The sequence below is a fragment of the Lygodium microphyllum genome, chromosome 3 (genome assembly GCF_053477565.2).
Source record: "Lygodium microphyllum isolate KBCC chromosome 3, Lygodium_microphyllum_v1.1.10, whole genome shotgun sequence".
In the NCBI taxonomy this organism is placed as follows: Eukaryota; Viridiplantae; Streptophyta; class Polypodiopsida; order Schizaeales; family Lygodiaceae; genus Lygodium; species Lygodium microphyllum.
In genome coordinates, this window is record NC_141137.1 from 145,707,385 (window position 1) to 145,722,570 (window position 15,186).

Genomic DNA, 15,186 nt, shown 5'->3' on the forward strand with positions numbered 1-15,186 from the left:
ACTGTATTTATTTTAGTGTACAATCCAAAACGTCGTTTCTCCGTTTCCAAAATTTGGCCAAAACTCCGAAACTCCGGTTTTTCCCGTTTCTGTTTCCCCCATTTCCGAAACTCCCCCGTACTATGGTGCTCACATTTTGCATAGGGCAAAGGAGCCCTTGAAGCTTATTTCAACAAACTTATGCGAACCAATGAGGACAAAGTCCCTTAAGGAAGTTTACAATTTATGCTGATTGATGATGGTTTTAGCAAGATACCATGGATATATTTCTTGGGGTTGAAGTCTAAAGCATTCTCACACTTTTAACGACTGGTTGATCTTCGAGGAGAACAGATCTAGTAGAAAGCTCAAGAGCTCACAATCTAATAAAGAAGGGAGGTTGTCTCCAACAAGCTAGCCAAGTTTTGTGTAGATCATGGAATTCACTAGGAGTTTGCCAACTTGAATACACCTCAAGAGAATGGCATATTGAAGGCGGAAAAATCGGAGCATGATCAAGATGGCACAAATTACAATGGAGCATCACCACAGTGTCTGTGGGCTGAAGTAGTGGGCACCAGTTTCCACGTCCTTAGTTGATTACCTACATCGGCCGTGGTTAGTATGATACCTTTTGAGGCTTATTTTGGTCTCATACTAGGTGTGTCTTATTTCAAGGTGTTCAAATGTAATACCCATGTTCACATCCCGAAGAAATAGAGAGATAAGTTCGAACCGACTTCCAAATGGCAGACGTTCATGGGACACAGCTCATAGTCACAAGGATACATGCTTTATGATCTCGTTTCACAGGAGATCTACACGAATAGCGATGTTCAATTCGTGGAGTTTCCAGCTTTCAGCTGGAGAGGGGGTACCAAACATCCTATATATGGAGATCCAAATGGCAGTTAGACGCCTGAGCTAATGCCTTTGCAACCTATGCCTCCTGAGGCCCCACCATCAGTGGAGAAGGAGATTAGCTCACCACCAAACTCACACATTGAGTTGGCACCGGTGGATATTCCAAAGACTCCATCAGAGGTAGAGCGATGTGAGGTCTATCGGCCTCCTCATTGAGCATGTGATACACTCCGTGATGAAGGAATTAAAGAAGTTCCTAAAGGAGGGGTAGTTGCAGGATTGCCCACAATGATCTCACATGAACCAAACACATTCCACCACACTTGTTTGTACTAACTATTGTTTGATGACTCGTGCCATTACACAATAAGAAGCCCACCTCTGTAAAGAAGGCTTTAAAATCACACAAATCTGCCTCCTTATTCAACACTCGTTCACTACAGCTTCCTGCATTCTTCTCTCTCTCTCTCTCTCTTTCTCTCTCTCTCTCTCTCTCTCTCCTTTTAGTCTAGTCATGCTTCCGTATTCCTTGCACTCTGACATGGTATAAGAGTAACATAGAAGGGCTGATTGATCATAGGCATATCTGAAGAGTAGAAAAGGCTGCATTTTCAACCTTTTGTGACACACCTTGAGTTTTCATCACCTCCAATACGGTTGAAACAAGTATGGGACCAGCAGAGGAAGCCCTAGCATGCTACATTTTTGGAGTCGAGGGGGCAGCCCTTGATTTTGTGTAGGTTATTCGGGTGACAATGTCTTCCAAGCTCAACATGGAGTTTCAAGCTAGTATGGACCGTAAGGTCCCCGTGTTACTGACTCTTCCTCAAGATCATAAGCTCAATGGAGAGAATTACTACATCTAGTGGGTAATGATACTTGCCATCTAGGAGTCCTATGATTTAGCAGAGCTCGTGACTGAGGCCATACACCATCCTACAGCCCATGATCTATGCAAGCTTTCTTCTGATGAGAAAGCTGAGTTGGTGAAGGCACGTGCACATTGGGATAGGCTCAATGCCCGCATCTAATCGTCCCTATTTCTCTCCTACGCCCCGGCCATGATAGCCCACATAGAGCATTTGATCATTGCTCAGGATATATGACTCAAATTGGATCAGTTGTACAATCAGATGACCATGACAAAGCAGGTATCTCTAGAGATACAAATGTGAACATAGAATCCGTCCAAGTCCGCTTACATGCAGGAGTACGTTAACAAGCTTCAACTATTGCAAATGCATATCCAAAAACACAAGGAACGCAATTACCTCAGAGGACATGGCAATAACTCTTCTCTCCCAATTACGACCCCAATTTAGTGCATTATACTCCACCTTGATTGCTTCAAGGCAGCGGACAAATGCCCTTAATTGGGAGGAGTTGGTTCTGATGGTCTTTGATCAAGAGGAACAACTCAAATGTCAAAACACTCTCAACACTCAAAGGTCAAAACACTCTCAACACAAAAGGCATTGACAAGACAATCTTCTCAACAAAAGTGGAAGAACAAGACGAAGAAGAAGAAGGACAAGAAGAACAAGCAAGACAAAGCCAAGGAGTCTACTTGTCATATTTATGGCAAGATAGGTCATTGAAAGGATTGCCCCAACAAGGTCAAGAAGGATATCAAGAAGGAAAAATATACGAAGGACTCAAGACTCAAGAGAGGTGGCTGCTCCTTCATCATCAACCTTTCTCCATTCAGAGGTGATTGAAGATTTAACACCAACAGCTATTGATGCAGCAATGATGGCCCCACAACCTCCTAGCTTTTGTGAGAGGGCGCAACGGAAGAACACGAACACAGAGGAGGAGAGAGAGACAGCAGAAAATGAAGGAAGAAAATCTGCACTGACTGTAATGAATGCTGAATACAAAACTGTGGACTGATCAGCCCCTGCACGCGGCCCAAAGCGTCAGTGAGGGCACCAGATCAGGCTGATGATGACGGCAGCACCGAAGACGGAGGAAGATGACGGAGTCGGAGTGTGCACCTGCCAAAGAAGGAGGGAAGATGATAATACAACTGACTGCCACGTGGAAAATGGCTATAAATAGCCAAAAAACCCAAAAACTGGCCGACCTGAAATTTGAGGCCATAAATATGTCCGACCAGCATTTAATGCTGGTAAAAATGCCAGGAATGCTCAGAAAAATCCCGGAAAGGGTGGACAATGTCCGACAGGTGAGGCAAGCTGAAGAATGCAGAAACTGCCCTGGGAAATGCACATAAAATCCCGACTGGAGGAGAAAATGCACTGAAATGCAATAAACTGAGTGCTCTAGAATGAGCTACCTCCTCCGTCAAAACAAGTGATAGACAAGTCAGAGCTCCTAAAGTCCTCATCTGACTCAGACTGAGGCTCACAGGCAGGAGATGACAAGGCATGACAAACATGACTGCTAACACCCCCTCTCAGATCCTGGATGTGGCAGAAGGCCAAGGGAGAAACGGATCCTGGGGTGGCAAGAGGAATGCCAAGGTCAATGAAGTCCGTCGATGTAGACTGCTGCTGAAGGAGCTCCTCACGATCCTGGGAATCCCCCTCTAAAATACTAGGGGCCAGGGAATCCACAGCCGCATCACCGAGATCGTCCCCCTTTGAAAGGGATGGGGGGTACGAGGGAACCACCGGAGGAGAAGGTGGGAGATGGGAAGAAACCTGTGGAATAGAAGGTGCACAAGCGGGAACGGGTGTAGCAATAGACTGCCTCGGAGGACCCTGCATCAAAGAAGGGGAATGGAGCCTGTAAAGCCCGCTCTCCTGCCAACCTGTAGATAAGACAGCTCCTGTAAAAGAATCCTCAATAACAACGGCATGCTCGGTGAAGATCACTCGTGTGCCAAGCCTCGTAAGACCATAAACTGAGAGGAGTGGAAGGCCCAAATCCGGAACATGTAGGGCCTGTGAAAAGGAGCTCAAAAGTCGGTCGGTAAACAAAGGCAATGTGCCAACACCACTGATAGGCACCGATAAAATGTCACCAACAGTGACTGAAACCTCTGATAGACGGAGATCCTGTAACAAATCACCTCGGAGAGTCATATGACTCGAAGCACCACTGTCCACTAACCAAGGCTGCGCAGAAGACACTGCAGCCACGGAAGAAGGATCCTCTTCCAAAGCATGGATATGAAGGAACACTGACTCATGGGTAACAGCTGGTGTAGAGGTAGAAGAAGGCTTCGATGTAGATCCACCCTTCGCTCCCGGACGAAGGTGAGGGTACTTCTTCCAGCATTTCTCCTCGGGATGTGTCCCTTTCCCACAGTGTGGGCACTTTGGTCTCTCTGAATTTGAGTCAGAGCCTGAAGAACTGTCCTTCTTCGTAGCCTTTGACTTCTTCTTCTTCTTCTGTTCTCCCGAACCTGCAACAAAGGCTCTAGTGGAGTCGGATCCACTAGCACTGACCTCTCTGAGTCGCTCGTCATGCTTCAAGACAAGCGGGGATAGCTCCTCCCATAGAAGCTTCTCACGGGTCCTCGATGTAAGAAGGCTGGTGTAGAAGACATCAAGCCGAGGCGATGGCAGCTGAGTCAAAAGAATCATAGCCATGTCTTTCAGAAGATATCGTCCGACCGAGGGATGCAAGCTCATCCCTCATATCCTGTAATCTGTTGATGTGGTCCTTCATGGAAGGACTATCATCAATAGCGAGCATCTGCAACTTCTTTTCAAGAGATATCCGGTGGGCAAACGTCTTTTGTTGATAGAGAGACGCGAGCTTTCTCCACACGTCTGCTGCAGTCTTCAACCTGTGAACATGAACAAGGACAGAATCCTGCAAACTCAAAAAGAGGAAAGATCTGGCTCTAGAATTAAGCCGATCCCATAAGGCTGCACGATCCATAGATGTCCCATCTACGGGATCCACCTTAGGCCGGGGAATAGGAACAGAAACAAGCTCCCAAAGATCGAAGGAGTCCAAGATACACTCCACCTTGCAGGACCATAGAGAAAAGTTGGAGCCATCCAACCGGTCCTCTTTGGGCAGCTAAGGAAGTACGGGTACCTGTACAGGGGGTACCAAAGGCTGCATCGTCGGCCCACTGGAAGGGGATCGCCGAGATACATGAATAGAAGGGGGACGGGAAAGAGGAATAGACTCCAGACGACGGTCCTCGTGATAGAAATCACGCCTCCATTCAGATGAGTGTTGAGACAAAAGCTCGTCATCTAAGTCATCAAAGCCTGTAAACTAATGAGAAGACATCTTCCAATCTGCAAAACACCAAACACCAAAGAAAACTGTACCGAAGCCAAAGTAGGACCAGCGGTCTGGTCACCAACCACCAAAACACAGGCTGTGATAGCCTACAAACACCTGGAGCTACAAAACGCAAGGATATCTGATGAAGATCACCAGAAAAGAAGCCGCCAGCACCAAAACGCAGCCTGGGAGTGGGTCGCCAGCAGGAGATGAGCCACCAGGAGTGGAAACGACCACCAGATCTGTAAAACGCAGCTTGATGATGTGTCGTCCAGCTGAAAGAGGGGCTGCCTGATGGAAAACGCAAGCAGGAGGAGTCATTTGATGACGTGGCAGCCTCGGGAGTAGTCGTCTGCAGCAAACGCAAGAAGAATGGCCACCTGGAGGGGCCGCCTGGGCAGTTGGAGATGAGGGGACAGCAGCAGAAGAGGGGTAAGGTATCTCTCCACAAGGTTAGGTCCTCCGTGCTCTCAGTCATGCGATGATACCATGTGAGAGTGCGCAACGGAAGAAGAACACGAACACAGAGGAGGAGAGAGAGACAGCAGAAAATGAAGGAAGAAAATCTGCACTGACTGTAATGAATGCTGAATACAAAACTGTGGACTGATCAGCCCCTGCACGCAGCTCAAAGCGTCAGTGAGGGCACCAGATCAGGCTAATGATGACGGTAGCACCGAAGACGGAGGAAGATGACGGAGTCGGAGTGTGCACCTGCCAAAGAAGGAGGGAAGATGATAATACAACTGACTGCCACGTGGGAAATGGCTATAAATAGCCAAAAAACCCAAAAACTGGCCGACCTGAAATTTGAGGCCATAAATATGTCCGACCAGCATTTAATGCTAGTAAAAATGCCATGAATGCTCAGAAAAATCCCGGAAAGGGTGGACAATGTCCGGCAGGTGAGGCAAGCTGAAGAATGCAGAAACTGCCCTGGGAAATGCACATAAAATCCCGACTGGAGGAGAAAATGCACTGAAATGCAATAAACTGAGTGCTCTAGAATGAGCTACCTCCTCCGTCAAAACAAGTGATAGACAAGTCAGAGCTCCTAAAGTCCTCATCTGACTCAGACTGAGGCTCACATGCAGGAGATGACAAGGCATGACAAACATGACTGCTAACAGCTTTTGCTCAAAGCAAAGGGTTCTGCTCAAAGCAAAAGGTTCAATTAGAAACCTTGAGAGAAAGAACAAAAATATCATGAATAAGGAGAAAATCGATCGAGGCGAACTTTGCCCTCATCCATGTGACTCATACAAGTCACCAAGAATGAGATTACAAGGCTGCTTTCTCGTCCCGTAAACAAGTGGATGTAGTTGTTGAACAATGCCACATGTATGGACACGGTCCCCGTCCCTCACATGGAAGCGCCTAATTAATACACAACAAGCAACAATTGGGCACCAACAAAAACTACCCCAGGCCCATAAACAAGCAGCCGCGCAACAACTATTGACACCCTACCTGCCTTCAACACCTAGGCCACCACCCTATAGTCATTCTCATCCTCTCCCTCCTCAACATCGTCTCTCTCCACTCAATTTCTCTCTCCAACATCATCTCTCTCTTTTTTTTTTGTAAATCCTCCTCTCTCTCTCTCTCTCTCTCTCTCTCTCTCTCTCTCTCTCTCTCTCTCTCTCTCTCTAAAACATTTCTAATGCTTTCAAACTAATGACAAAATAAACATTGACACTAATGCTAATATAAAAATCAATAGTAACGTCAATATAAACAATAAATTTAAGAATTGCAAAAACAAAAAAAACATTTAATGTTGCATTAATATTAAAATTAATTATAACATTAACATCAAATGCAAAGTTAATTGACAAACAAAAATTCCGATACCTTTGCACGTCAAGATTTCACTTACTAATGACGGTCTACCATAGCCTCCAAGTGGCAACTCCCCAAGCTCCCTCATCAGTACAACCCAAAACCCCCATACACACAAATCACCCCAACACAAAAAACCCAAGCATGGGTATCGAACAAGGAATACACATTGTCGTACCCACCACCCGCAACACGTGCCCCTTGTGCATGCCCCTCCCGCTAGCAAAGTCCCATACTACCCTAAACGAGATAAAAGCTTAACTATCAAGGGTGAACCATCATGGTTCCATGAGCAAAGGTGATTTTGTGCACGTCATCAAATCTCACACCCAATTGCAGATTGACACTTTGATGCCAATGAGGCGTCTCCCTAAGATCCAACCTACACAAGAGATGCAATACAAACCACATTCACAAATATAAGGGACTAGACATCAAACTCACCTCCCAACCATAGAGCCAAGCTGGGGATGAATATAGCAATGAAAGTTTTAATAATAAGGGTTAGGAGTGGCCAGCCCCTGACTACACTTTTATAGGAATTTCAAGCCCTTTGTCCACATCTTTTTCATTAAAATAATCTTTTTTAGGGCTGTTTTTAGAGTTTAGCTAGGCCAAAAACTTGATTTTCATTTGAGCCTCAGTTTTACTTGCTCGACTGTTAGTTTTACTTGCTCAACAGACCTTGCACGTGAAAGATCAAAGCCAAGAACCAAAGGCAATATCCTACCAAAAGTAAAACCTAGGCTCATAATCGAGAGGTTGTTCATTCAAGGCTTGCTAGTTGCATCACTTGGTTGGACGTGTCACACCTATATTTAGATGATGTGTTTTCAAAGTCCTAGCTTTTACCAACTCAAAAATTCAATTGGCCCACCTCCTTGGTAGGGTCAATGAGGAGAAGGGTCCCAACATGATCAAATCTGTATGTCATTTGGCTTGCAAGCTATACTATCTGTGCATACTACATAGGCACAATGCAAGCATGGCTCTCACGCACTCTCTCAACTAGTAATCGGAGGGAAGACCTTGTGAGCGTCGGCCATTGTGTGTCTCTTCTGAAAGGGGGAGAACATCAAAACTACTAATATGAAGGCTATAATAAGACACTTTTTCAATACAACTCATTTTGCAATGCACAAAAGAAAACCAAACGATTCAGCATATAACTATGTTCCTATTTCTCTTGCTTCTTTGTACATTCAAAAACATCTTAATTGTCAGTCAACACAGACATGGCCTACTCAAAGCAAGTGACTAAATAAAATTACCCTGTTAATTTCAGGAAATGCAGTCCCAATATGATCTGGAGAATTGAATGTCCCAACCAAAACACTATGAGACACCCCAGCTCTGTTGCGCGAAGCTAAAGTATGTTGATCTTAGGAACACAAATCGAACAAATCATTAGCATCAGGCTTACTTCCAAATGTCTGCTTTACCGCAAATTTCAGAACTTAAGTTGCATGGGCTTTACCTTCATCCTCATTCTGGGTTCCAGCTGATGGAGGAGCAGGTCGTGTGACAAGATGGAGCATATGTCCTTCCTCGACCTCTAAATCATTTATCAGATGACCCAAAAGCAGAGGCACTTAGTTCATACGAACACTATTATAAGATCCACAAAAATGCACATCTTTTGTCATTGCTTCTTGTCAGTTGCTGCAAGACTGTGACAGGAACAACAAGGTAGAAATCACTTTAAATACCATAAACTGATAGATTGTGTTCATCCTTGAGAACCTTCCCTCGACAGATGAGGCGCTGACTTCCCGTTGGCACACCTGTTAATGATGCTAGCTGCTCCTTTAGGTCTGGAACAGACACCTGTTGCAGGAAAAGACCTCATTAACCACTAATACCAGACTTGAGAAGAAAAAAGAAGCCTAAGAATGTAGCAAGTCCTCGTTAGTCGTGCACTTATTTGCTTAATTGTATGTTGTAAACTTTAAAGGCCATGGAAATATATGAGAAAAATACAAGAGAAAATCACCTTAGAAAGCAAAAACTCATGAAATTAATCCTATCGCCTCAACTAATCTAACAAACATGTGCATACATAGATGCATGCTTGAAGAGTTTGGATATATCCCCTCTTAAGTGACAAAAATCCAAAACAAATTTCCTCCAAGCCCGAAAAAACCAAAATTTTAGATTATAAACTGCCAAGAGTACGCACATTTCTTGCCACCTGACAGGTGTAAACCTGGGAATCCAAAGTCTTGATCTTGATCCCTATTATTGCATGGGAAGCTTCGTTCGCACTTTGTACACCAATAGCATTTTCATCAACCCGACTGCCTTCCATGATCAACAAGTTTCTCAAACAACCCTGCAGGCTGCAGCACTGACAACATATAAAAGCAGTTTGAGAGAGACCAAAAGCCAACAGCATATATTATAAACAGTTCAACTGAGACCAGAAGCCAACAGCATATATTACAAAATGTTTAATAGAGACCAGAGTATGAGGAATTCGCAAAGCCAATTCTTAAATTAAGCCGGCAATTCTCATGGACTTGGAGAGTATGATCTAGATAGTAAAAAGTAAGCAACGAGTATCATTCAGCCTGCCATGCGCCTAAATATTCTTTAGGCAGCATAACTATCACTGTCGAGTCTCAAAGGGCAAACTTTTCTTGGCCATATAGATCATACATATACAACAATATGGCAGAGCAGCGCACATGTAAGTTCAAAAATCCAGTGACATCTGTTTCATGTTGCACTTCAAGCCGCGGCTTCCATGAACAGCAGAGAGACCACTAAACCGATACTTAATCGCTTACAATGAGCTCGATTGCTCGAAGGAATCGGGACGAATGTAGAGAAATGATGCTCAAAGGAAACAGTTGGCAAATGTGTACGCGCTTTTCTTTTTTTGTTTCGAGCTAAGAGACGTTTAAGGTAAACATGATGATCATGAAAGGATAGCTGCCTAAAGGACATCACAATACAAATGCTAAGGTCTGGTACCATTCTTCTGTGACAAGCAGGGCGTGAGCGTCTGCTTTTCAAAGAATATACACACGCACGCACATTCTCTCTCTCTCTCTCTCTCTCTCTCTCTCTCTCTCTCTCTCTCTCGGAGAGACGGATCTTACAGTGGCTGTTTGCAATTTGGTCAGGTGCTGAGCGAACAAGTGTTCCGGATATCTCGAGCTGAATCAATTCACCTGATCCTCATCCTCTCTGCTCTAGCGTGCGACTGTCGACACATAGATACCATGAAGCGCAGAGACGGGCAGACACAGAGAAAGAGAAAGCACCTCAGTACTTGAACAGCTTTTAGGCAGTTTAATGGAGAACCTGCATTTTATTATTAGCATATAGACTTCCAGGTACATGGAAATAAATATTGCACCAAAGGGAAAGTGAAGGAAGGATCTGGTCACATGAGCAGGATGGATATAGGCTATATTGCGTCCCAACCAGCGGTACTGAATATCCGGACCTTGTATAAGATGTGAAATGGAATTTTCACCATTACAATTTACATTTAATATAAGTTGTCCTACGTAGAAAGGGGAACCATTACCCTTTCTCCTACTCTTGATTAGACATATAGTGCCATTGGATGCTAGAATCCTCTTTTGAGAGGATAAATAACTAGGTTGACACACATAACCAATTGAAGGTAGTATTGCTTTTTATTTTTGCTCAAGTCCTTGTTTTCGAGTAATCTGAAGGAGTGTCCTTTCTTTAATTGCTTGAGAATCAAAATTGAACATAAATTACAAATTTTTTTAAGACCTTCCTCCTTCTCCACAAGACCTTGGAGTTGACATTTTGACACTTTATGATTGCACCATGTTTTCATTGCTTACTAGTTTACCCTTGGATCTTAACGTTACTTGTTGCAATAAGGTGTTGAAGAAGAATCTTTTAACTTAGTGACCGGTAAATTGTACCAATCTTTCATGTTTGTTGGATGGTGTTTTCATGGCATCTTGTAAAGTGGCTTTAAGATTAAATCCAAATGTGGCTTTGGTGATGCTATAAATTTTGTGCTAGTCATATAGCATCAAATGGTCAAAGTTTGATAGTCGAGTGCAATATAGGTCTACAAGGTGCATGATGGTAGTCCCTATTCTTGTGAAGTTGCATTGTCATATATTGGTAGGGAAAGTGTTTATGTGTTGAATAGCCTCGATTCTTGGCACTATCAAGATTTACATGTAGTTTAAAGCTATTTTGATGGACAACATTAGCTTGGACAGTATTGCAATAGAGATTAGTTTCTGCTTGTTTAAATCCAAGACTTATAGATCTAGTATTTTGACATCTTTTGTCTAAATGTTTAACTTGCCCATTGGTTCAGTCTTCCTTGGGTACTTAAGTAGAATGAAATGGATGAATTCATTACTTGTTGAATGTTCATGTGGACTCCCAACAAGAGTAGTAATGTTGGGTGATATGGCACAACATTGCAGTGCTCATCTCTAGGACAGTAGATGTATCATTGAGTTTTAGGGTCTATTGTTGGTTCTTGATTATTTTATGTGGGAAATGGAAATCCATACTTGTATTTTGCATGGTCACTAGTATCTATTATATAGCAAGTACGATGACACCTATGAAGTTGCTTTGCCAAGATGAGGGCTTTTAGTTTTTGTGTTGAACTATATCACTTATCTTTGGATGGAACATATGTACAAATCTCATTTGTTGTATTTTTTATGTTTGCCTCATGCAACCATAAGATGACATGTGTGGGCAATGAGCCCCTATGTTAAAACTTATATGCATCCCATACATTGATCGCTCATTTGTGAGAGGGTGACTACTCCACAAGATGCACATGTTGTTAGAATGCTAATGATGCTTTCCATGGTCACTAGTATCAGTTGTATAGCAAGTACAATGACACCTATGAAGTTGCTTTGGCAAGATGAGGACTGTTAGTTTCTTTGTTGAACTGTATCACTTATCTTTGGATGGAACATATGTGCAAATCTCATTTGTTGTATTTTTTATGTTTGCCTCATGCAACCATAAGATGACATGTGTGGGCCCCCATGTTAAAACTTATATGCATCCCATACATCGATCACTCGTTTGTGAGAGGGTGACTACTCCATAAGATGCACATATTGTTAGTATGCGAACAATGCTTGCACATTTGGTTGCCCAAGATTATTCGAATTTGTAGATATCATATCAACTTACCACATGGTTTTAGTCATGTCTTTTTGCAAGACTACAAGCCATAGCTTTCTTTTTCCTAGAAGACCTTAAGGAGGCCCTACAATTTTGCATATGCATAGAGTGTATTGCTATTGTTTACTCTATTCGCATAAAAATGTATATTTTTCCAAGACAATAGTATCATTCTATATTTGAATATGGTTTTACATCTTAATCTCTATGTTAGGAAAAATTACAATGTTTTTAAAACTATATCTAAGCAAAATGAAACTTCTCTTTTAAACTATGTATTATATGAACACTAGATGAACAACACTCACAAGTTTTTGGAGCTAATTATCTTTAGCTAGAAACTTCTTGTATGGGTTGAGATGTTGTATTGATGAAGAGCACCTTGCAAAAACATAAAACCAAAAAATAGAAATTTGCTTGGTCAAAGTCTAAGATATCATAGAAGAATGTAAGAAAGTAGATGGAGTCTATCATCTAATGGCTACCATTGTGGTGGTATTATTTTTTCTTTGATGCCTGTTTCTACCATCTATAGTCCCTATACACCAAAACATAAGTGCAATATGTAATTAGACAAATTCTTTTGTTTAAAGAATTGGAAAATTCTAAAAGCTACTACATACTTCTCATTTTTTATGTCTCATGTAGCAATTTCTTTATGCTAATTGGATGTAAGTGCATGTAATTAGACAAATTCTTTTGTAAAAATAATTGGGAAAGCCTAAGGCTACTCCATATTTCTCCTTTTTAATGTCTCGTGTGGTGGTTCTTAATGATGGGCATGTGCAACTAGGGCTTGGGAATAGGTACAACTCACAATGGTCTATAGAAGGCGTTGTATACAGCACTTGATATTCAAAAATAATTTATGACTCTTGAAGAACTTTACAATTAGATTCATGTTCATTGCTAATTGGATTTGTTTCAATCATTTTGAGCAGCCATATGACCCTATTTCAAGTTCAATGTCAAAAGTTACATAGAGATAAATGTGAACGAATAGTTTTTAGATTAACTATTTTGAACCTTGAATTGGCACGAAAACTTGTAATTTATTAAATTCTAAATGTGTCGATACTTGAAGTTGTCATGTGCAATACTTGGCATTGTTAGGATTTTGCACATATCTTTGATTGTTTCAGTAAACATTTGTTTCAAACTCAACTTTATTATTTTGCTATTTGGAATGTGTGTTCTTTCTTGACTCATCATCGTGTTATTTACAAGGGTGATGAACATTGTATCTATTAAGTAGATAGATGCACTTAGTCACTCCTGATTGGGAAGATACCATTACCATTAGAAAAAGTTTGAATTATATCTAATCTAAGCTAAAATGTCTATGCCATCTAGTTCTACAATCAAGAAGCTCCGATATATAAGTCTACATTTCATTTCCTTTAGGGGAAGGCCAAGGAGCCAGCTTTTAAGTGAGTTTTTTTTAAATTTGGCAACCCCCTATACCACACAATATACTTGTTCCACCCTTTGGTACAACAACCATTACCACTTCCACCACCACCATCATCACCATTACTTCTCTCTCTCTCTCTCTCTCTCTCTCTCTCTCTCTCTCTCTCTCTCTCTCTCTCTCTCTCTCTCTCTCTCTCTCTCTCTCTCTCTCTCTCTCTCTCTCTCTCTCTCATTTGCATACTTGTCTTCTACAAATTGATTTATATACTTCCAAAACATTTTTAATCCCTTTATGACAAATTTGAAAACATGCTCTTTTAGATATTGATTGACTTGCTATAATATATACATATAAGTAAATAATCTCTCTCTCTCTCTCTCTCTCTCTCTCTCTCTCTCTCTCTCTCTCTCTCTCTCTCTCTCTCTCTCTCTCTCTCTCTCTCTCTCTCTCTCTCTCTCTCTCTCTCTCTCTCTCTCTCTCTCTCTCTCTTTGTGTGTGTACATGCATGTGTGAAATTGTTGTTGATTATTTAGGGATATCAATTGGTAGATAATAGATTGAAATTTGATAGCCTTCATAACCATAAAAGATCTCTTCATTTAGAATTATATTTCCTATTAAGTTTTCTAACTAAGTATCATGGGCCCCATCATTTGTTAGGGGATCTAAGCAAATTGTCATCCATAAGTTATATTTTCCTTTTATATGCTTTCATCCTTCACCATGAAATCATGTACATCCATGAAACATGTTTGGTTGGCACATGAGTTTTGTTGGCATTGTTGTGAAAGCAAGGACAATATGAGATCTTCCATTAGTAACTTACAATTCTTATTTGTACATGGCTCTAGCAACCTCATTAAATATTGGTTAAAAAATTAAAACTCATTATTAAAGCTTCCACATTTTGTTGATTATTAATTGCGATATAAAGAAGGGATGGTGATTGGTGAAAACAAGTGTAAATTCTATGCTCAACGAATGAGAGAGTCACAAGTTTGATGCCTTTATGCACTCGCAGGGCTATTCCTGCAATGATATGGATCCGTGTTTATACAGGAAGAAGGCTCGTGATGGTAGCTTTATGATTTTGATCCTCTATGTGGATGATATACTGATTTTTGGGAGCACTCGTGATGAGTTGGATGCCTTGAAAGGTCAGCTCTAGAAGAGCTTCAAGATAAAGGATATGGGACATGCCTAATATATTCTTGGGATACACATTACGCATGATCGCTCTAAGGAGCTCCTCTACTTATCAAAGAAGGAGTATATTCAAAAGGTCCTTGAGCGGTTTCATCTGCAAGATGTTAAGCCTATTAGTTGTCCTTTACCTTCTCATGTGAAGGTTAGTTAGGCCAATTGTCCATAATCTGATGAGCAAGTGTGCATGTGCTATGGCAAAGTTTGGCATGCATGGACAAGAATGTCATACAAGACTATGTGTCCCCATGTCTTTGGATTATAACTTGTTAATTGTCACAACAATAAAGATTTTTATATGGTAAAACAATCCAACACACACACACACACACACATGTTTCTCTCAATGTGTATATCAAATGAATAAAGACATGGCTTTAAACATCATTACTTATAATAACTCTAATCCACCTCAAGTAAGCAATTTATCAAAAATATGTTCTCAAATAAATTGAATTTAATGAATTTCAATTGAAGGAGCATTAGGACTCAATGGAGAGAGAGAGAGA

At 41.6% G+C, this 15,186-nt stretch overlaps 1 protein-coding gene across 6 annotated transcripts in view; it reads right to left on the minus strand.

Annotated features, from left to right (window-relative positions):
* LOC148038996 (ubiquitin-like domain-containing protein CIP73) overlaps window positions 1-10,274 on the minus strand; it is a 94,585-nt gene extending 84,311 nt beyond the window's left edge. For 2 of the 6 annotated variants that reach the window (XR_015690358.1, XM_087674857.1), the window contains exons 1-5: window positions 10,005-10,273; window positions 9,080-9,247; window positions 8,610-8,727; window positions 8,378-8,455; window positions 8,172-8,281 (exon numbers count right to left, since the gene is read on the minus strand). Coding sequence is in view for 5 of the 6 variants with exons in the window: in XM_087674857.1 (XP_087530983.1) it covers window positions 8,172-8,281; window positions 8,378-8,455; window positions 8,610-8,727; window positions 9,080-9,208 (435 nt within the window). In the remaining variant the exon portion in view is untranslated. Of the gene's footprint in view, window positions 1-8,171; window positions 8,282-8,377; window positions 8,456-8,609; window positions 8,728-9,079; window positions 9,248-10,004 lie in introns of all 6 variants that reach the window. The other 4 variants (XM_087674861.1, XM_087674860.1, XM_087674858.1 and 1 more) reach the window with 3 other exon arrangements.
* Between the last annotated feature and the right edge of the window lie 4,912 nt (window positions 10,275-15,186).